We start from the raw sequence: 22,836 nt of genomic DNA, 5'->3' as shown, positions 1-22,836 counted from the left end.
AAGAAAATAACATATAGAGAAAAGATCAAGCTTTTTAATGGTTACCTGAAGGCATTATTATTTAGAGGAAGATAATAAAGAATCAGGAAGACAATGTTGAGTTTTAGTTTTAACACTTAAACAAAAGGTAGTGAATGTGATACTAAGCAGTTTATTCAATAGATACTTACTGTGTGCCTCATGGGTGACAGGCATTGCTCTGTGCCTAGAATATGGTGGGCAGCAAACCACTCACATGAATGTCATAGTCAATCAGTTTTATAATTCCTTTTGTTTACAGATGCTATATGAACAATTATAGTGTTAGCTAAAAAGTCCTATAAATTTTCCAGAACTTCATTTTATGATGATCTTTTGCAATCTTTATTACCTTTTACAACTTTTAAATGTGGGAAGGGTAGGGTGGGAGTGAAGGAAAGATGAAATAAAACATTTTAAGGCCAAGGCTTTTGGAGTTTTTCCCTACAAAATGCATCCTAAAGAAATCTAGTTTATAGCTGAAATTTCCTTTTTTTTTTTTAAACGTTTATTTATTATTGAGAGACCGAGAGACACATGAGCAGGGGAGGGTTAGAGACACATGAGCATGAGCAGGGGAGGCTTAGAGAGAGTGGGAGACACAGAATCTGAAGCAGGCTCCAGGCCCTGAGCTGTCAGCACAGAGCCCGACGCGGGGCTCGAACTCACGTACTGGGAGATCATAACCTGAGCCGAAGTTGGTCGCCTAACCAACTGAGCCACCCAGGCACCCCTATAGCTGAAATTTCTTAAAATTGAATATCACTTGTTAGTTTAAAACTATTTCTAAACTTTTTCACTAGCTTTATGAACTCTGAAAACTATTTTAAGAGGGGAATCTGATGCAGCATGCTTTTTTGTATTCCAGTTTTTCTACTTGTGTTTTATCATTTTAGGGGTTTAACAGTAATGTTCGAAATAATGAAAACTTATGGCCACACTTACGAAAAACACTGGTGGCAAGATTTATTTAGAATTGTTTTCAGAATCTTTGACAACATGAAATTACCAGAACAGCAGACAGAGGTAAGAGAAAATGAAATTTTATTTAACACAGTCAAGTTAAAAGGTTCTTAATACTTTCCCTAATACAGTTTACTATTTCAAATTAAGGACATGGAAAAGAAAAAAAACTAGAGAATTTTTCATTATAATAAAAGGTATGTCTTTATAAATAAAGAACAGTATTTGGGGATAGAACTGAGTTAATGAATTGGTTGTTTTCAGTGACTTCTGGTTTCTTTTTTCTTTTAAAAAACATTTTTTAAAAAAATCTTATTTCTGAGAGAGAGAGTATGAGCAGGGGTCGGGGGGCAGAGAGAGAGAGGGATACACAGAATCCGAAGCAGGCTCCAGGCTCTGGGCTGTCAGCATATAGCCCGACACGGGCCTCAAACTCACAAAATGCGAGTTCATGACCTGAGCTGAAGTTGGACGTTTAACCAACTGAGCCACCCAGATGCCCCTGGTTTCTTTTTTTCATTTTAATATTGCCACAACTACAAATACCAGTAGTTTTCTTTTAGTATTCATAGTGACCTCTTATTCTGAAGTGAATAAAGAATACACAGTGATGTCTTATTTTATTTCAATGTATTTTACTACAAACCAATTACAGTATGCATTTCAGTAAATGTAGGGAAGAGAGAGCCTCAAGTTTTCTTATTTTGTCTCATACAGGTATATTAAATGCAAACTTTGGGGGCTCTCTGGCCTGTACAAAGTTTTACTTTAGATCTGTGTTTTTTAAATCTACAGGTAGACTCTTACTTAAAAAGTCTTATTAAGTAGACAGATGTATATGCACTGTCACAAAACTGTATATGAAAATATCAGTCCAGATTAGTCTTTATATACTTGAGAAAAATAAATTCTTTACTTTGTATGGCCTTATTCACCATTTACGGTATTTTCAAGTACCATACTTCACAAAAGTTTTATTTTAAATTTATGCTAAACCCATTTGGATAAATTCTTATCATTTTCTTCTTGTTTATTTCTCTTTTATATTCTGTCATATTCTGGAGCAAGGCCAGCTGTTGTTATTCATGCATATTGTTTTGAGAAGTCATAATGTTAATAGCAAGACGATTTAGTGGTAATTTTTTATAATCAAAAATAATGCAAAAAATAGTTAAAGTATTTTATATATAGATGGTTATGGAACAGTGGAGAAAAATAGATCTCTTACTGAGTTGAAGTGAATATTCTAGAGGGAAGTGAGTGCTCTGAAAGGAACATGAACAGACTTAGCTTTTAAATATACAAAATTTTTTTCTTGAATTCTGGTGGTTGATGAATGGTCTGACCTTCTTTTAACAACTTTTCCCCCTAGAAAGCTGAATGGATGACTACAACTTGTAATCATGCACTTTATGCAATTTGTGATGTGTTCACCCAGTATTTAGAAGTACTCAGTGATGTACTTTTGGATGATATTTTTGCCCAGCTCTACTGGTGTGTGCAGCAAGGTAGGTCTATAGCAAATAGTGACACAAAGTGTTAAATATGGCCCTGGCAATACATAAATGAATTGCTCTTTTCTTTTCTAGACAATGAGCAGTTAGCACGATCTGGTACAAACTGCTTAGAGAATGTTGTTATTCTGAATGGTGAGAAGTTTACCCTAGAAATCTGGGATAAAACTTGTAACTGCACACTGGATATCTTCAAAACCACAATCCCACATGCGTAAGAAGATTTTTTACAACTTTATATTTGTATATTGAATGATCGACCTAAAAAGTTTCATAGTAACTAGTGAATTCTTACAACAGAAATCCTTTTAAAAATACCTCAGTGTTCCATGAATTTGCATTTATTGCAAATCAGACTCCTATAAGCCATAACAAATACAAATACTTGAATTAGATTATTTATAAACCAGACCCTTGAGTCTGATTGGTCATGTGGTTATTGGTCACATTGAAGTGATTCTACTTGTACAAGGTTTTAATTATCCAGATTAAGGGGCGCCTGGGTGGCGCAGTCGGTTAAGCGTCCGACTTCAGCCAGGTCACGATCTCGCGGTCCGTGAGTTCGAGCCCCGCGTCGGGCTCTGGGCTGATGGCTCAGAGCCTGGAGCCTGTTTCCGATTCTGTGTCTCCCTCTCTCTCTGCCCCTCCCCCGTTCATGCTCTGTCTCTCTCTGTCCCAAAAATAAATAAAAAAAAAACGTTGAAAAAAAAAATTTAATTATCCAGATTAAAGCAAGCAGTGGTTTTGGATTGGGGGGTGAAAAACTCAACATATATTTCAGTTACTGTAGATTTAATAATCTAAGGAAAATTAATTTGCAAATATATTTTACAGTTAATTGTCATCTTATGATGGATTAGTTTGGAATTGTAGTGAAGGAGTTTTTATCAGTGGAGAGACTAAGACATAGTGTCACTAAATGACTAATAAATAGCACCTGGATTATTTGTACAACATAATTGAATTTACTTACCAGCTCAGCTTCTGGGGCTCTCTGACCTGCACAAATCTACTACTTTTAAATCTGCTGAATAAGATGATTTAAAGCGTACTTAAAACATCTTATTAAGTAGGCACATGTATATGTATATGTATGTGTATAAAACTTACATGAAAACTATGATTCACATTTTTAAACATCATAAACTTTTTCTTGACATGAGTTAAGTATATTTGCGCTGACATGATCCCCTTCTAAGTATCCTAATAAATAGGACATCTGAAGTTAAACAAAAGGGACACACCTCTAGGAAAGCAGTCTGTAGGTGGTCATACACTGAAGGGACAACTGTTGGTCAGATTTTCTTATTTTTTTGGTACACATTTTGTTGGAGCAACCTACCTGACAGATGACCCATTTTTGTGAGTTTATCTGTAGCCCTTATGTCAAAAGATGGTATGAATTCTTGCCTAGCCATTTTCCCTTTGAAGTCTTCACAAAAACCAGTCAGGCTGAACTTTCTTTTTTTGTTTTTAAGAACTGCTTCTGTTTTGGGGCACCTGGGTGGCTCAGTCGGTTAAGTGTCCGACTTCGGCTCAGGTCATGATCTCACGGTCCTTGAGTTCGAGCCCCACATCGGGCTCTGTGCTGACCCCTCAGAGCCTGGAGCCTGTTTCAGATTCTGTTTCTCCCTCTCTCTCCCCCTCCCCTTTCATGCTCTGTCTCTCTCTGTCTCAGAAATAAATAAACGTTAAAAAAAAATTAAGAAAAATACTTAAAAAAAAAAAAAAGAACTGCTTCTGTTTTAGTTTATTGAACTACACATTCAAGTTAAGGTACATGATCTTAAAGATCATCTAATAAGCATTTCTTCATAGAAACTGTGCCAGAGTTCTTTCTATATGGAACTGAAATGATGTCTCTAGCCCCTATCTACGCAATTCCCAGGAGCTCCTGCTTCTCACAAGCAAGAACTTGGGCCTTAATCATCTTTCTATTCCAAGTACCCAATCCAGGGGTGGCAAGTCATTTCCCCTTTGGGGCCAAATTTTATTTCACTTATTGTTATACATTAAAAAAAAAAAAAATAGAATCAGGGCGCCTGAGTGGCGCAGTCAGTTAAGCGTCCAACTCTTGATCTCGGCTCAGGTCATGATCTCACAATTCATGAGTTTGAGTACTGCGCCAGCCTCTGTGCTGACAGCATGGAGCCTGCTGGGGATTCTCTTTCTCTCTCTGTGCCCCTCCCCCACTGGCTCTCCAGTATGCACGTGCTTGCTCTCTGTCTTTCAAATAAAAAAACTTTAAAAGAATAGAATCTAAAGAGTTCTATGAATTTCTTAAAAGTCTCAAACTTTTCTCAGTCTCAGTTTATAGACAATATTTAATGGCATTAATACTTAGTATAAAGTTTTTGAAACTTTTCAGAAGTAGTTTTTGGGTTTGTTTTTTTAAAATGATGACCAGAGTACCCTTTTAATTATGCTAGTTAATTGTTTCCTGGAGGTACATATTTTAAACTTTTCACTAGATTTTTTTTTAGTAAATTGTTTTTAGCAGTAATCAAAGAAGGATTATATTGTTTTTGGCATATTTTTGTGACTTTTTTCTGCCTGTTTGAAAACATGTTGGATGTGTCCTGTTTCACACTTTCAATGACTGGTGTGATTTTGGTATTTTAAAGGCTCTTGACCTGGCGTCCCTCTTCTGGAGAAACTGCTCCCCCACCTCTGTCTCCTGTGAGTGAAAAGCAGCTGGTAAGTTTTCATAAATAAGGCATATTTAAAATTGTTCTTGAGAAGTAATTTTCTGATGGGCCAAATTCTTTTATATGAGTCCAGGTATATAGCATAGGGGCACGTGGGTGACTCAGTCGGTTAAGCATTGAATTTGGCTCAGGTCATGATCTCACAGTTTGTGGGTTCGAGCCCCATGTTGGGCTCTATGCTGACAGCTCAGAGCCTAGAGCCTGCTTTGGATTCTTTGTCTCCCTCTCTCTCTGGTCCTCCCCCTCTCGTATGCTCTCTCTCTAAATATTAAAAAAAACTTTTTTTTAAATTAAAAAAATAAATAAATAAAAAGATGGCATAAATGTACTGTGCAGAGAATTCTTAGGTTAAATTTCATGGTGGTGAATTTCCCAGGTGGCTAAAATTTATTTCTGTAAGTGCCATGAAGGAGGTATTTTAAATTATTTTATAATACAGGTGGTCTGAGACATAGAGTAATAGAATGTCCAGAGTTTTAAGAGGCAGGTATGAGGTTATGTAAAAGGATTTCCATGCCAAGCTAAAGACATTATTGGGTATTTATTTTAAACTTTTAATTTGGATACAGTGTGACCTAAAAGAAATATTATAAAAACAGTACAAAGAATTCTAATATATGATTCACCCAATATATTTGTTTCCTAGGTCTGCCACAAGAAATTACCACAACCTTGGTGGCTTAAAGCAACAGAAATTTGTTGTCTCACAGTTCAGGAGGCCAAAGGCCCCAAATTAAGGCATCAGTAAGGCCACGTTCCCTCCAGAGGCTTTAAGGGAGAATCCTTTGCCTTTTCCAGCTTCTGGTGGCTGTTGTCAACCCTTAGCATGCATTGACTTGTACACACATCACTCCAGTCTCTGCCCCCATCTTCAGATGGCTGTATGATGTCAAATCTGTATGTATCCTGTCTGCGTTTTTCTCTTGTAAGGACACTAGCCTTCTTATGTCTGTAAGATAAGATATAAGCCGTCTCATGTCAAACTCTTTAACTTAATTCCGTCTTTAAAGACCCTGTTTCTAAGTAACCTTCATAAGTACCAGAGGTAACAACTTAGATGTACCTTTTTAGAGCCACTGTTTGTTCAACCTATTGCAGTTTGCCCTCTGGCACCCAGAAACTAATGTTCATCTTTCAGGCCAAGTATGTTCACCCCCTCCCAATATTCCCCGAAGTTTCAACTCATTATGGCATCAGTAAGTCCAAAATCTGTTCTAAACATCATATCAAAAGTCCCAAATCTCATCATCACAGCCATCTAGATTAGGTATGTGGTCTCTTCTGGGGCATCATCCCTCCCCATCTGTGGACCTGTAAACGAATTACAGGTGGTGGGACAAGCATAGGATAAACATTGTCATCCCAAAAGGGAGAAATTGGCAGGAATAAAAGGGTAGCTGGCCCTAATAAGCAAGTTGAAAACCCAACAGGGTAAATTCCATTAAGTTTCAAGGCCTGAGGATAATTCTCTGTGTCTTGATGCTCTGCCCTCTGGGCCCATGGCTCCTCCCTGTGATCCTGCAGGTCTGCTCTCTAAATCATTACTTCTTACAGGTTAGCACATGTTTGCAGCCATGCAGCTCCATCAGCCCATTTCCTGCCTGTAGAATCCCAGAAGGCTGATAACCTTCCTTCATTTTGTCCCAAGTCTGTCCTCCTCAGTCTAGGCTGGCTGTGTTTCTACCGGTAAATCATTCTTAAAATCCCTGTGGGTCTCTTGTGTGTGTCAAGAGGTTTATTCGTGGATCCTTTGTGGATAACTTCCTCTCTCTCCTTGGCTTCTGCTGAGATGTTTGATTGGATCCGTTGGATCCACATACCTAATGTCTTTCAACAAAGAGTTGTCTTGCTGTCCCAAGAAATGCTTTCATAACAACGAGTTTTCCACTTTTAGCATCCTTTGCAGTCTGGATAGGCCAAGATCCTGCCAAATTATCAAGTGCCAGTTCCTTTTTAGTTAGTAATTTCTTCCTCAATGTATCTGTGTATCCTCTCATTTTTCTGTAAACACCAAGGAGAAACAGGCCGTATCTTCAACCTTTTGCTTGAAAATATCCTCAGCTAAATATGCAAGTTCATCACTTACAAGTTCTGCTTTCCACCCAGTAGTACAACACAATTTAGCTAAGTTTTCTGCCAGTTTATAACACGTACAGAAAACCTTGGATTGCAAGTAACTTGTTCTGCGACTGTCCACAGACAGGCAAACATTTCTAATAAATTTTAACTTGATAAATGAGTAGTACATGACACCATATATCACATGATCACAACTGAGCCAGTGGTTCTTGAAACTCACTTTTGATACACAAGTGCTTTGTTGTTGTTGTTGTTGTTGTTTTAATTTTTTTTTTTAACATTTATTTATTTTTGAGACAGGGAGAGACAGAGCATGAACAGGGGAGGGTCAGAGAGAGGGAGACACAGAATCTGAAACAGGCTCCAGGCTCTGAGCGGTCAGCCCAGAGCCCGACGCGGGGCTCGCACTTACCGCAAGATCATGGCCTGAGTCGAAGTCGGCCACTTAACCGACTGAGCCACCCAGGCGCCCCGAGTGCTTTGGATTATAAGCATGTTTCTGGACGGAGTTATGCTCACACATTAAGATTTTACTGTTGCCTTTCTTCCGTTATCCAGTAACATAGTCCCAATTTCCTTCTGAGATCTTATTAGAAGAACTTTTAACATTCATATTTCTGTCAGCATTCTATTCATGACCATTATATGTATTCTTTAGGATGACAGAAGATTTCTCTGACATGCATTTTACCTCGTTCTCCATCCTCACCAGAATTGCATTTAATGTCCATATTGCTACTAACAGTCTCTTTGAGGCAATGTAGGCTTTTTCTGTCATATGCCTCAAAACTCTTCTAGCTTCTACCATTACCCAGTTCCAAAATCACTTCCACCCCCACTTCATGGTACCAAAATCTGTATCCATCAGTGTTGTACCAGTGAAGTGGAACCAGCAGGAAATATCTGTTTCTGTCTGTACATATATATTTGTTCGTGTATGATATACGCACATACATATCTATATTTTTTTATTTAAATTTCACAGGATTGGCTATGCAATTATTAGGGCCAATAATTTGAAATCTGTAGGGCAGACTGGAAAGCCCTGGGCAGGAGCTGCTGACGGCCTTTCAGCTGATCACGTGAGGCTCTGCCACATTATTGAGGATCATCTCCTTTACTTAAGTCAACTGGCTGTAGATGTTCACCACATTCACACAGTACCTTTACAGCAACACTTGTATTAATCACTGGATACTCTAGCCTAGACAGTTGACACATAAAACTAACATGACACCCAAGTTTCTCCAGATGTTATCATTTCACTGTATTTGCTTTATCATTTCCTCCCTCCCTCCTTACTTTTTCTCTCACTCATCAACCCCACCCCCAAGACTTTCTGAGTTCTTTGAAAATAAGATGTCCTTTTATCCCTAAGTTCCTTACTCTGTTTTTCCTTTGGAAGAAGAAAAAAAAATCTTACGTAACCACAGTGCAGTTAACAAAATCAGGAAATTACCATTGAAACAGTGCTATTCTCTAATCTGGCCTTATTCAGGTTTTTTTTTTTTAATGTTTTTGTATTTATTTTTGAGAAATAGAGCACAGATGGGGGAGGGGCAGAATCTGAAGCAGGCTCCAGGCTCTGAGCTGTCAGCATAGAGCCCAACACAGGGCTTGAACTCGTGAACCAGGAGATCATGACCTGAGCCAAAGTTGGCTGCTCAACCAACTGAACCAGCCAGGCGCCCACGGGCTTATTCAGTTTTAAACCCAGGACACCAGCAGGAGCATATTAGCGTCCATTGGTTGATTTGTCCCCCACAACTTTTAAATTTCTTAACTAATAGTCAATGACTAAAACTTAGATTTCATAGTAAAGTACTACTGTGAGTTTGTCTCGAGAGAGCTGTCACATCTGGAACCTTGGGGGCACGCTGCTCCATGATCCTGATCTGCAGGACTGGTCTGTTCATCACAGACTCCACTTACGAAGTCCTGTTTTAAGCCCAGAATGAGCTTACTCTGTTTCCCGTTTTTCTCAAAATTGGCCCACTCCTTGCTTGTTTTGTGTCCTTTTGGTTTTTCTGCCTCTGCTGTATAGTATAGTAATTTGCAGTGTGGGCTTTAGAGTCAGCCCCAAAATAAAATCCTGACTGTGCAGTGACTGGCTCTGTGGCCTCAGCAAGTTACCTGACCTCGTGTTAGAGTGGTCTTGTGATGAGAATTAGGTCAGGGCATTCACTGCACAGAAAGCTGTTGGAACGGCATGTGCCAGGTGAGTGCTCAGTGCCTGGGCTGCTGCAGGGCTCCTTGGGGTGAGCCAGCGGGGCCCCTCAGGACCGCCTCACCCTCTCTGTGGCTCCTTCCAGAGCTGCTGCTGCCACCCCTTCTGAGATCTACTGCTTCTTGCACCCTGCTTTCCTTTTCTTTCTCTTCTCTCTACGACTTATAGTTTGCTAAGAAATTATGGTATTTTCTAATGCCATTCTCAGCTGAGTATATCTTGCTGTGCACTGAAGGACTACTTTGTATTTATTTTTGTTTTTCTCATTAAACTTGTTTTTAATGGGTCTCAAAATTCTGTGACATATTTTTGGCCAAGCTGTTTGTTCCATTAAAAAGTAGTGATTTTAAAACTAATAACTTGGGGCGCCTGGGTGGCTCAGTTGGTTGAGCGTCCGACTTCGGCTCAGGTCGCAATCTCACTGTCAGTGAGTTCGAGCCCCGCGTCGGGCTCTTGGCTGATGGCTCAGAGCCTGGAGCCTGCTTCCATTCTGTGTCTCCCCCTCTCTCTGCCCCTCCCCCGTTCATGCTCTGTCTCTCTCTGTCTCAAAAATAAATAAAACGTTAAAAAAAAAAATTAAAAAAAAAAACAACTAATAACTTAAAACTGCCGCACACACACTCACACACACACACACACACACACACACACACACACACGGTCCACAAAACATTCTGAAGGTTTTACGATGCATTGTTACCATTAACCAGTCTTTTACTGTTAAACTTAAAAGGCCAATTGACACAAACATTTCTGAGACGTTCCACCACTGAATAAGACTGGGGTGGCATTGGGGCGCCTGGGTGGCTCAGTTGGTTGAGCATTGACTTCGGCTCAGGTCATAATCTTACAGTTCGTGGGTTCAAGCCCCACATTGGGCTCTGTGCTGACAGCTCAGAGCCTGGAGCCTGCGTCTGCCCCTCCCCTGTTCATGCTCTGTCTCTCTCTGTATCTCAAAAATAAACATTAAAAAAAAAAAAAGATAGGGGTGGCGTTATTGGGGGTGACGCTCATGTAGCCTGCTGAGCTTTCTGGGCAGACTTGGTCCCATTGCCAGCTCCAGCTGCCTTCTTGTCCACTGCTTTGATGATGACCCACAGCAGCTGTCTGTCTCCTCTCCCAGAGTATGCTCTCGACACACATAGTCTTGCCAGGAACCATGTGAACGATGGCGGCACCACCAGATTTCAAGAATTTAGGGCCATCTTCCACCTTTTCCCCAGAGCAACAAGTCAGTCTTCTTCGGTTCAGCAAACTTGCAAGCAATGTGAGCGTGTGACAGTCCAGCACAGGTGCATATCCAGCACTGATTTGGTGAAGGACTATTTTTTCAATATTAAAAATAGAAAAATACCCAGTTATTGTTAAAAAAAAAAAAAACTACAGAAGAAAATAGGGTAAAAAAAAATGCAAGGCCCTTTTTATACTGCACCCTTCCACTGCAACTCCAGGGTTTAATATTGTGGTGTATATCCTTCCAGCTCTTTTCTATACATTTATATGTACAGTATATAAATTTACATATAGTTTTCTCAAAAAATGAAATTTTATTTGGAGACTAACATGTTATGTTTGGAATATCTAAGAGATGTCTCCACTTCGATACATAGAGATTTCTTTCATCGGAGTTCCTCCTTTTCCATTAAAGAGTTCTTTTTAAAAGGAGAGGTGTGGGCATACATCTGGTTCACAGCTGTTCTAAAAAATGCAGAATTACCAAAAAATCATCTTTAATTGGTTGATCAGAAAAACTGAGAATGCAGTATGCCTAACATTAAAAGATTCCTCTGATACAAAGGAGAAGTTTTAAATTCCCAATACTGTGACCTAGTTTTTGTGCACATTTAGTTTTCTGGGGAGAAGCTTTTTAGGGATCATGAGAATGTTCAAAAGAGCCAATGACCCACAAAATTCAAAAACTAGTGCTTTCACTTATATTCAGTAAGATAATACATTTTTTTATTCTATCAACTTATTAATCTCCCCCTTAAAATACACTTACTAAAATGTACAAGCTGGGCACCTGGGTGGCTCAGTTAGTTGAGTGTCTGACTCTTGGTTTTGGCTCAGGCCAGGATCCCAGGGTTGTGGGATCATGCCCTGCATCCCGGTCCATGCTCAGCATGGAGCCTGCAAAGATTCTTTCTCCCTCTGTCCCTCTTCCCCGTGTGCACATGCTCACTCACTCTCACTCTCTCTCTCAAGAAAAAACATACAAGTTAAAAAGAGACATTTGCTTATATTTTTTTTTTAATTTTTTTTAACCTTTATTTATTTTTGAGACAGAGGGAGACAGAGCATGAATGGGGGAGGGTCAGAGAGAGGGAGACACAGGACCTGAAACAGGCTCCAGGCTCTGAGCTGTCAGCACAGAGCCCGACGTGGGGCTTGAACCCACGGACTGCAAGATCACGACCTGAGCCAAAGTCGGACGCTTAACCGACCGAGCCACCCAGGTGCCCTGAGACATTTTCTTTTAATAGTTAATTTTAAATAAACATTCCCTTAAAGGATTTATAAATTAAGTGTTGCTATATACATTCTTCCATTTAAGTTTTTCTTCTAATGTTTATTTATTTTGAGAAAGAGAGAGTACAAACTTGGGAGGGGCAGAGAGAGAGGGAGAGCAGGAATCCCAAGCAGGCTGCACACTCTCAACATGGAGCCGTAGGGCTCGATCCCACAATCTGTGAGATCATGACCTGAGCTGAAGTTGGATGCTTAACTGACTGAGCCACTCAATCGCCCCACTTCCATTTAACTTTTTACTTAAAAGTGTATTATAGGCCGTCATGGTCAAAGAAATTACCCAATGAGTCTTCTGGATCTATGTAATTATTATTAAAGGCCTCTTGTTTGTTAAATGCTTATGAAAAATACAAAGATAATTAAGAACAGTTATAACAATAATAATATGGCTTTAGATTTGTGTAGCACATCACTGTTTAAAAAATATTTTTACACATGATCCTTTTAGAAATTTTTTGAACCCGATTTGGTACATTATCCCCATTTTATACAGAACAGCAAATGAAAAATCATAAACTGATATTTTAAGTCTAAGTTAAAATACCATTTTGATTAGCACTGTTCCTTGGGAACACAGGCCCCTGTCTTCCTTTCAGAAACCCAGGTGAGTTCACTTCCAGCTAAAACTGTTGAGTCAGAATTCTCAGTTCCTCTGGAAAACACATTCTGGCTTCTTTCTGGTATGCTGTATTGCTGTAACAAAATAAAGCCAGAATAGTATTGACAGCTATCATATATTGTCTGATACTGTGCCAGTGCTTTGCATTTATTATCCTCATAACCTACTAGGAAAGGTCCTCTCCATTTTCAGATCAGAAAACCCTAGCTCAGTAGTGTTCATTGCTTTTCCAAGGTTATACCTAATCCTGGAGCCAAAGTCAGGTGTTGACTTGAATGTTGAGCTTCTCTCATGACACCACACTCCTAGTCACCTTCTCACTGATCTTTCTGGTCGCCATTTCCTTGGATGACGGAACATCTTTCCTTAAACTCACCCCTACAAAACTTTCCTGAGCTCCACCTACACAGAGCTTGCAGAAACCTATCCCACCTCTGCCACATACATGTTCTGTTTCGACTGCATGAAGAGTCCTGGTATCCCTGATTGGTTTTTCCATACAATGAAGCTTAGCATTTTTATCTGTTGCTTTTGGGTGGTACCAGACCTGAGACCATCGAGGGTCAGAAAGGAAGCTTTTCTCTTAAAGGCTATCAGCTCTTACCTGTGCATAGGTAACTTTAAATAATTTCCCCATTTTGTCTGTAATCACTGTGTAGAACGTCCTTTTCATAGTGACCCATGTAATTGTTTTCAAAAACAGCATACTAGAAACTGTTTTCATCCTTAAGATTTGTTGTACTTACAAGGAATTTTTTATTTTATTAGGATACAATATCACAGAAATCTGTAGATATTCATGATTCTATTCAACCAAGATCTGCAGATAATAGACAGCAAGCACCATTGGCTTCTGTCTCTACTGTGAACGAAGAAGTCAGCAAAATTAAACATACAGCAAGTGAGTTATTTCTCCTAGTAAAAATAGTGTGTTTTGTTTTATGTAGGAAAGGGATGAAATGTTTGCTTTTACTTTTGTTATTAACAAATATATACTGTAATTGGTTGTGTGGTCACTTTGTTACTGCATTTGCTCCAAGTTGGACATTTCGCTAACACCTGCAGTACCAGCTTTTTCCACAAGTGCTTAATGTTTGTGTTGAGCACCTGACTCTCTTCTCCCTGTTCTCTTCTGCATGTCAGCCTCATATTCTTTCTGCAAAAATAGGGCCTGATGGGCCTTTCTCTATAGTGCCTTCCGAGCAGGGGCACCCAGCTTCCTGAGAAGCCGACCTTCTTTCCACTCGACTGCCCCACACGATGTCTTCTGCTCACCTTCTTAGTACTTGTCACAAAGAAGGGCAACCCTTTCTATTTTTTGCAAAATTGATCTAGCTTTGTTTATATAAGGCAATTATAATACCAAGGGAAAACTACCCCGTTCCTAGAGGAAAACAGGACAACTATAGTTGCTTTTATAAAATGAGGTGAAATTCACATAAGAAAAGTAATCATTTTAAAGTGAACAGTTCAGTGCATTCACAGTGTTGTGCAATCACCACCTCTGTCTAGTTCCAAAATGTTTCTATCACCCTAAAAGAAAACTCCCCACCCATTAATGCTATTCCTTCTTACTCTCCCCTTCCCCTGCCCCTAGCAACCACTAATCTGCTTTCTTGGTCTATAGATTTGCTATATTTCATATAAACAGAATCATGCAGTATATGACCTTTTATGTCTGGCCTTTATTTAGCATAATGTTTTTAAGGTCCACCCACACTGTGAAATTGGTCAGTGACTGATACTTCTTTATGACCAGTTGTCATTTGTTTGGATATGTATCACATTTTGTTTATCCAGTCATTTGCTGATGGCCGTTTGGGTTTGTTCTATCTTTTGGTTATCATCATGCTGTTGTGAATGTCTGTGTACAGTATAACTTGAGTACCTGTTTTTAATTATGTTGGCTGTACACACAGGAGTGGAATTTTGGGGTCATGTTATAGGATAGTTCTATGTTTAACTTTGTAGGGAACCACTAAAACATGTTCCACAGTAGCATTCCAACTAGCAATTCCAGTGTATCCACATCCTCACCATCACTTCTTTTTTTTTTTTTAAATGACCATCCTAGTGGGTGTGAAGTGGTACCCCATCGTAGATTTGATGTGCATTTCCCTGATGATTAGTGGTGTTAAGCATCTTTTCATGTGCTTATTGCCATTTGTTTGTTTTCTGTGGAGAAATATTTATGTCCTTTGCTCTTTTTTAAATTGGGTTGTCTTGTTGTAGTTGAATTGTAAGTTTGTTACACACTCTGGATACTATACCTGTATCACATACGTGATTTGCAGAAATTTATTTTCTCGTGTTGTATAGTTCTTATCATTTCTTTAATAACATCTGATGCACAAAGTTTTTAACTCGGATGAAGTCCAATTTACCTGTTTTTTCTTGCTCATGCTTTTGGTGTCATGGCTAAGAATCACTTGCCAGAACTAAGGTCATGAAGGTTTTCCCCAATGTTTTAAGAGTTTTGTACTTTTAGCCCTTACATTTAGGTTGTTGATCCATTTTGAGTTAATTTTTTTTTCAGGGAATTTTTTTTATGAATCCTAGGTTCTTATACTTGTTCTTGTGAGAAGACAGAGCTTCTGGCTTCAGTCACGGTGTTTTGCTAACCTCTTAAAGGGGAGAGGGAGATGGGTAGTGGTGAGTGGCTGATTTTCATTTTTTATTCCTGTTCTCTGGAGAACAGCATATCTCGTGCAGGAATCCACGACAGCTTTGCCCTGGAACATGCCATAAGGACAGAATAGTGAGTGGCTCTTCTCTCTCTCAGCCCCAAGACTGAATTTAAATATACTTGAGCCTTACAAAGTAAGGATGTGGTCATCACACTTTAGAAAGTTTTCACGTGGCTAATCTAGGGAAACACCTTTAACTGGAGCTGTGTGCTGCTCCCCATACCCAGAGCCGAGGGCCCGGGCTTGTTTCCTACTATCAGATGTCCTGCCCTCTATCTCCTTTAAGTTCTTTAGGAAAAGTTTGCCATGGAATTGTTGATTCAGAATAGGTGGAGCTAGAGGAAGAACAAATGGCCACCATGTCCCCATGAGCCCTTTCAACTTAGTGGAAGGGAGACCGTCTGCTGTCTCCTGCTCAGGGGAAAGAATCACAGCACACACCTGAGTATTTCGCCCTGTCCGAGGGGCAGCTATCTCGTTCTTCCTGTACACGTTCTTTCTGTACACGTTAAGAAAACACCACCACCACCCCATCTAGTCTCAGCTCAGTGCCTGCTGTCCCACGTAGTGAATCTTGTTTAGCTTTGGTGAACCAGTGAAATGGTCACCTACTATAACCCTGGCAGTGTCAGCCCTCGTTATAAAATCTGTCCAAACATGCTGCTGGTCATTGCTAGTGAGTCTAAAGTTAAGATCTGTAGCCTCCCAGGACTACAGATCCTGGGCAGGAGATCTGGACTCCTCCCAGGACTACAGATCCTGGAGAGGCCCAGCCTTACCCACTCAGTCAGAGTGGAGTCTCGTCAGCCATTCTGTCCGTTCACCCTGCTGATAGCTCTTTCTCCCCTTGAGTGGCTGATGCTGGAACCGATGAGAAAACATCTCGTCAGACATCAGCCTAACTCCCGAGTCTCATTGAGAGTTCCACCTGTGCTGCCAGGAGTCTCCTGCTCTAGGGACGGAGTTTAGGACTTGAATGAGGGAGGTGAATGACTGACTGGTACTTGTCAGCTCTGACTGAGGTGAAGGATTAGGAAGAAGATACTGAAGAGGAGACAGTTGTGGGATTTGTGGTGTCTTTGTTTTACTCTTTGTTTGACATGAGATCTAGTAAGAAGTGTTACGCACTCCAGCATTTCTGAAAACTACCTGGAAAGGAGTCTTTATTAATGACCTCAAGAAGAAATTTACGCAAATTGTTTTGCTACCCCTAAAGCCCTTAAAATATGAATTTGCATTCCACAAATTGGTGCCACAAAACGAATTTGTAATAAAAGCAAAAGTAGAGACTGAAGGATTGTAAGTCTGTAATGCTGAGTGATTGCCCGGAGAGTGATTTCCAGGCTGCTCCCCCTAGGCAGTCATCTGCCTCCTGGAAAGCTCCCTGGAAGAGCTGCTCCGGACATCCCAGGATTGAGGTATGGCCTGGGGCCATCATTGCAGCCACGTGTCAGTGTTGCCAAGCTCTTGCAGTATCTCAGTAGTTGAGTCCTCTTTCCTAACCTTGTGCTTTTGCATTTGCTTAACTGGGATGGTCAGTGAAATGGGAAATTCTTCTATGAACATGACCTTATGGGCTGTGGATTGTCAGAAACAGTCTTGTGTCTTGTTGAGCAAATTCATCCGGCTAGAGGAATGTAGTTATGTTTCATTTCACCTGTGGAGAGCATTTTGTGATCATGCACTTGGCATAACTTTTTATAGACTTCTTTGCTTACGGATCCATTTGAAAATATAAGGTCATTTTGGCTAAAACTTCTAACCTGGATCCAAATAAAACGTGCTCTGGTTAACCTGCAGTATTGTCCCACTTACAGAATTTGTGGCTGTCTCTCCTTCCTTTCTCGCAGATCTGGTTCCTGTTGTTTTCTTTTGGTATAGGCTTTATATTACCTATATTCAAAGGTCAAACTTGAGTTCCAGTAAATGCTATTAGCTTTTTTTTTTTAATTAAGCTTTGAATGCATTTGTTGCATTTTATTAAAGAATAACTTAAATCTTCTTAAAGTTGCAGTGGGACCTTTTTGGACATTATTTACTGTTCTAAGTCATGGAGAATACTTTTATTTAAAAAATTACTTTCCTGAGGCTTTTCTAAAAATTGATGAGACTGAGTGGTGTTTATGTGCAAAGGCAGTATGTACTCAGTGTGATGTGTGCAAGTAACCTTCATTCATATGAATGTTTCCTTAAGCATTGTAATGTCATAGAAATTATAAAGGATTCAAAATAATTTTTGTTTGCATGTGCATTGGGGTGGGTTTCCTCACAGAATTTCCAGAACAAAAATTGTTTGCCGCCCTGTTGATTAAATGTGTTGTGCAGCTGGAACTCATCCAGACTATCGACAACATTGTGTTCTTCCCAGCCACAAGTAAGAAGGAAGATGCTGAAAACCTAGCTGCAGCCCAGGTATGGGGGTGTGAGGACAGCTGCTTTTATGTTGAATAGGAAGTTGGCTTTCACAGTCTGGGCCTCAGAGCAGAGGTCAAGCTAGAGACTTGATTTGGGGGCTCATCACATAAATGTCATTTTAAACCTTGGGACTAAACGATATCCTCCAGGCAATAAGTGTGGGCGGGGCTGAGAGGACGGTTGGGTATTGAGCCCAGGGGCTTCCATGGTCAGAGCTCCTGGTGATAAGGCAGCTGGTAAAGAGCCTGAGAATAAGAATCCATGAGGCAAGGGAGAGAGAGCAGGAGACAGTGGTGTCCTGGAAGCCAAATGAAAAAGATGTTTTAAGAAGGATGTGATCATCTCTGTCAGATGCTCAGTGGGTCAAGTAATATTTTTTTTTCTTTTCTTTTTTTTTTTTAAAGTAATATTTCATCTGAGAGTTGCCTTCGAGCAGTTTGGTGGACTTCAGTGACCTTGACATTGTGCTTAATTGTAATGTTGAGGACAAAAGCATTATTGAAATGGGTACCAGAGACGAGAGGAATTGCAGACAGCAAATATTTGATAATTGTGTCGAATATTGTCGTAAAGGGGTACAGAGAAATAGGATAATTGCTGGAGGAAGATGAAAGGGTCAGGAGAAGGGTTTGCTTTGTTTTTGTCTTTAAGATTGGCAATATTACAGCATTTTCACTGATGAGAATTCTTCAGGAAAGAGAGAAAGACAGAAAGAGGGACAGTTGCTGTCTTTTTGAGTGAATGGGGGTGGCATCTAGGGCCGGTCCCCGGGGGGTTAGAAGCACAGGCAGTTGGTGCATTGTGACAGGAAAGCAAGCAAAGTATGTAGCTCTTAACACAGGAAGGTTGGTCTGTTTGCCAGTGGGAGTTTGCGGGAGGTCTCTTCTGATAGCTTCTGCGTTTCTCATTGAGAGAAGAAAAATCCTCTACCAAATGAAGCGGGAGGAGAATTTTAGATACTTGAGGAGAGAAGTGAAAACATGAGTTAATCATCTAGAGAGTGGACTCAGGCAGTGCAGGATTGCTTAGGCACCACCCAGAGCCCACTGGATTTAAAATCAGTCTGTTTTCGCCCGTTATGTTTGTTGTGTGGGTATAGACGTGGAGTAGGCAGTTTTGCCAGCCAATTAATCTAAAAAGAGTGAGGGATTATGCAAGAGAGCAATTATAACTGCAGTTCCTAGAATCCAAACTGGTGAAGTAGAGAAGTGAGGACCTGATGGGGGTGAGGAACAGTGAGGGCTGTAGGCTGTGGTAGGGGCGGAGCTCCTGGAGTTAGGAATTAGGGAGGGAATTGGGAAGATAGGAGGTGGTGCCTGGTGACTAGGATGCATGGAATATAAAGGCTCAGGAAATGTAATAACAAAAGATGGACCTTTTCCTATTTTCTATTGAGCTAGAAAAGATTAAGTTCTGTGGCTTGCTCGTAAAGCTGATCTTTGGGGGAGCACGGAGTTCTAAATTTACTAAAATTTGTGACTCTGTGTGTGTGCGCGTGCTGTGGTGCTTTGTTTTTCCAAAGAGAGATGCCGTGGACTTTGATGTTCGAGTTGATACTCAAGACCAAGGAATGTACCGCTTTTTAACATCACAACAACTTTTTAAGCTACTGGACTGCTTATTAGAGTCACATAGATTTGCAAAAGCATTTAATTCCAACAACGAACAGAGGACTGCTTTATGGAAAGCAGGTAAGCTGGGCAGGTGTCACACTTGAATGTTCACCATTAATGCTTGTGCACTGGGGCTGTATACATGGATCAGAATTCATGGTTTGTATGCTTCAGGTCTATGGCTTTCACTGTGTGAACTTTTTACCTTAACAGTAATAATCGGAAGGCAGTCCGATTGCCAGAATCGATAGCCAGAATCGATAGCCAGGCCTTTGTCTGATCTACACTAAGCCAGCTAACTGCTGGGGGAGATTTGTTTCCCCCTTGTTTAATCAGCTTGTTCTTTGATTTGACCATTTTTTCATCTTGTTCACCCAGCGTGGGCCTTCCTGTTGATACTGTCAGCATACTAAAAGCTGCTGTTTTATGAGAAAAAGCGTATGACAGTCCTAAACATGAGATCTTGCATCTGTATTCCAGTGACTTCTCCATACTTACCTGGGAGTGGCCACACCTCAGAATGGAAGTGAATGTTTTGGGGTGGGGGGGGGCGGTGGTGGGCAAATTTATTTTTGGACAAGTTGGAATCTTTAAATGAAACAACTTTTGAGGCACCTGGGTGGCTCAGTTTGTTAAGCGGCCGACTTCGGCTCAGGTCATGATCTCGCAGTCCGTGAGTTCGAGCCCCGCGTGAGGCTCTGTGCTGACAGCTCAGAGCCTGGAGCCTGTTTCAGATTCTGTGTCTCCCTCCCTCTGACCCTCCCCTGTTCATGCTCTGTCTCTCCCTGTCTCAAAAATAAATAAAAACGTTAAAAAAAATTTTTTTAAATGAAACAACTTTATAACAATTATATTGACATTCAATTTTTTATTTAAGAAATAGTTCCTTGGTACCTATTATGTACAAAACAGTGCTGGAAGAGTGAGAGGCAGAATATGCAGCAAAACAATATTTACTGAACATCAAACTCTGTGAAATAGTGTTGGGTACTTTACATTTGCATATTTACTTAATCTAAAATGATTGTTTAATTCCTAATTAAGCTCATGGCTTTGTTCATCCTCTTCCCTCTTTAACCTGACTTCTGGAAAGAGTAGTTCAACCAAAGTTGTTTCTACCTTTCAACTGGGAATTCTCCTGCTAAAGCCACCAGGCTCCGTGTGTCCATACGCAGTGGGCACTTTGCACTGCTGACGACCTTGGAAAACCATCTCCATGCTGAGTGGTCTGCCCTGTTCATCCAGGAGCCCTGGCGCAGGCTATCTGGAGCTCATCAGGGCAGTTTCATTTGAAGAGTTCTACTTTCCCAGCCCAAACGTTGCTTTGTATTTGCCTCTCTTTCTGTAAGATGCCTTCCCAAGTTAATCCTGGAAACTTCCCTTTTCTGCAGGTTTCAAAGGCAAATCCAAACCTAACCTTCTGAAGCAGGAGACGAGCAGCCTGGCCTGTGGGCTGCGCATTCTCTTCCGGATGTACATGGATGAGAGCCGGGTTAGTGCCTGGGAAGAGGTCCAGCAAAGGCTTTTAAAGTAAGACTCTTGGTTGAGTTTCTGTCTTTGATTCACATGGCTCCATGGCACAGAGTAGGAAAGGACCGCTAGGTTTGCACTCGGGGCAGAGTCCACAGCCCAGCCCCACTGCAGTGCCATGCAAATATTAGAGTGTAAGGAAGAGATTGTGAAAATTAAATACAGTCTCCTAGATAAACGTACTTGTGCACAGTTGGGGAGACATGAGCAAATCATGTCTGTTGCTGCTGCTGCAGGACAAAGGAAAAAGTGTGCTCTCTTAAAAGTTAAAACTTCGTCATTTTTAGGCTTTTTCATGCCACGTAACTCCATTTTCACAAACTGATCATTTGTGAAAGTGAAACCTGCCTGCCTGCATTCAGTTAAAAAAAAATATTTAGAGTTTTGTTAGTGTTACTTTTTTTGCATTCACTTTTTACATCATGACGACTTAAATTTTAAGTTCATGCTAAGAATCGTGTCATTCAGAAAGAATGCTGTCTTTTGCATGATATTTTTGTGTGTTTGCAGGGAATAGATGTTCTCAGAGACCAATTAAATACATTTTAGAATTTTAAGAGATGACTTAATCCCTATTTGCCCATTTTACTGATGAGACTTCTAAGACCCAGAGTATCTACACCTTCACAGTGAATAAAGGGAAGAGCCACCCCAAATTTCAGCCCAAGTTTCTTGACGCCGGGCTTGGGCAGGTGCTACTGCACAGGGGCTCCGAAATTCAGTGAGACTTTGAGTAAAATGTGAATTTCCTGATAAACTACAGTGGCTTCTTATGTCTGATTTTCTTCCTAATTTGGAAAGCACACATTTATGTTGACAATCTAGTAAAGTTTGCAGACAGAATCTAACTAGTTCCTAATAGTAAAGTCCCTATCCACCTTGTCCGCACTGGTCTTGATCTGTGAACATCCATAGCAGCAGGTACATAAGCACATGTAAAATGAGCCTTTTCTGTTACAGTGTCTGCAGTGAAGCCCTAAGTTACTTTCTTACTCTAACATCAGAAAGTCACCGGGAAGCCTGGACTAACTTACTGCTTTTGTTTCTAACTAAAGTTCTAAAGATAAGTGATAATAGGGTAAGTATGAGAGATTTTTTTCCAGCCCTGCATTTCTAGCCTGAGCAGCAGCACACTCAAGTGGGAGGCAGGGGCACAGGGTTGCAGACCCACTGCTCAGAGGTAGATCAAGCAAGGTCCAGGCCACAGTGCTGCTCTGCCCTGGGCCGCCGTGGCCCTTGTGCTCATTGGCCCTTCATTCTTCTCCCTCCTTACCCTGCTTTGTTCTCTAATTAGTGACTCTGTACCGGATTCAGTAAGGAAGGAATCAGAATCTTTAGGACACTCTGACAAGCCACTGACTCCCCCACACTGTGCAATTTCCATCCTGACCCTTGAAGTCTCTCCTTTGGCCCCATTTTGAAAACTGCTGTTCTGCCCAACCCCTGGCTTGTACTCTGCCCCCTACCCAAGGCTATTTCTGGGCCCCAGGCCTCAGCCATTCCTTTGGCATATTTATCAGTTCCATGTGACACAGAGCCCCTAGTGAATGGGCCATAAATTCCTTTGAGAATTTGAAAGTAGAAATGAAGATTAATTAAAAATACGTGAATATAAATACAGATGTCAGATTGGCAAAAATAGGTATTTCACTTTTAAAACTAAACTAGCTCACATAAATGGAAGCGGGTTGCTGTGATCCCTGAATAGGTTTAAAAATGCAGTGAGGTGGCCTGAGATTTGGGCCATGGGACCCCATAGAGGCCGTGCAGTGTCAGTTGGTGCCATACAGATGTTCATCCCAAGTCATATGCTCTGGTCCACATGCATTCCCATCTGACTCCCAGGCTGGATAAAGCTTAGAGAAGTGACCTAAGGCATGAGCAGCCACGGGGCCAGGAAGGACTCCAAAGCGTAGTCCGTCTGATTCCACTAC

The 22,836-nt window shown here is 40.7% G+C and overlaps 1 protein-coding gene across 2 annotated transcripts in view; it reads left to right on the top strand.

The window, feature by feature from the left end:
• ARFGEF1 (ADP ribosylation factor guanine nucleotide exchange factor 1) overlaps nt 1–22,836 on the top strand; it is a 150,672-nt gene that overhangs the window by 126,721 nt on the left and 1,115 nt on the right. For both annotated transcript variants that reach the window (XM_047074012.1, XM_047074013.1), the window contains 9 exons: nt 915–1,044; nt 2,354–2,489; nt 2,571–2,709; nt 5,120–5,192; nt 13,426–13,558; nt 17,617–17,756; nt 19,282–19,450; nt 20,764–20,902; nt 21,863–21,980. In XM_047074012.1, coding sequence (XP_046929968.1) covers nt 915–1,044; nt 2,354–2,489; nt 2,571–2,709; nt 5,120–5,192; nt 13,426–13,558; nt 17,617–17,756; nt 19,282–19,450; nt 20,764–20,902; nt 21,863–21,980 — 1,177 coding nt within the window. The remainder of the gene's footprint in view (nt 1–914; nt 1,045–2,353; nt 2,490–2,570; nt 2,710–5,119; nt 5,193–13,425; nt 13,559–17,616; nt 17,757–19,281; nt 19,451–20,763; nt 20,903–21,862; nt 21,981–22,836) is intronic.

The sequence above is a fragment of the Lynx rufus genome, unplaced genomic scaffold (assembly GCF_022079265.1).
Source record: "Lynx rufus isolate CCGP_SWC_20201006 ecotype Redwood Valley unplaced genomic scaffold, mLynRuf1.p SCAF_12, whole genome shotgun sequence".
Classification (NCBI taxonomy): domain Eukaryota; kingdom Metazoa; phylum Chordata; class Mammalia; order Carnivora; family Felidae; genus Lynx; species Lynx rufus.
Note: the sequence above shows the minus strand (reverse complement) of the source record. Positions and strands in the feature narration are given on the sequence as shown.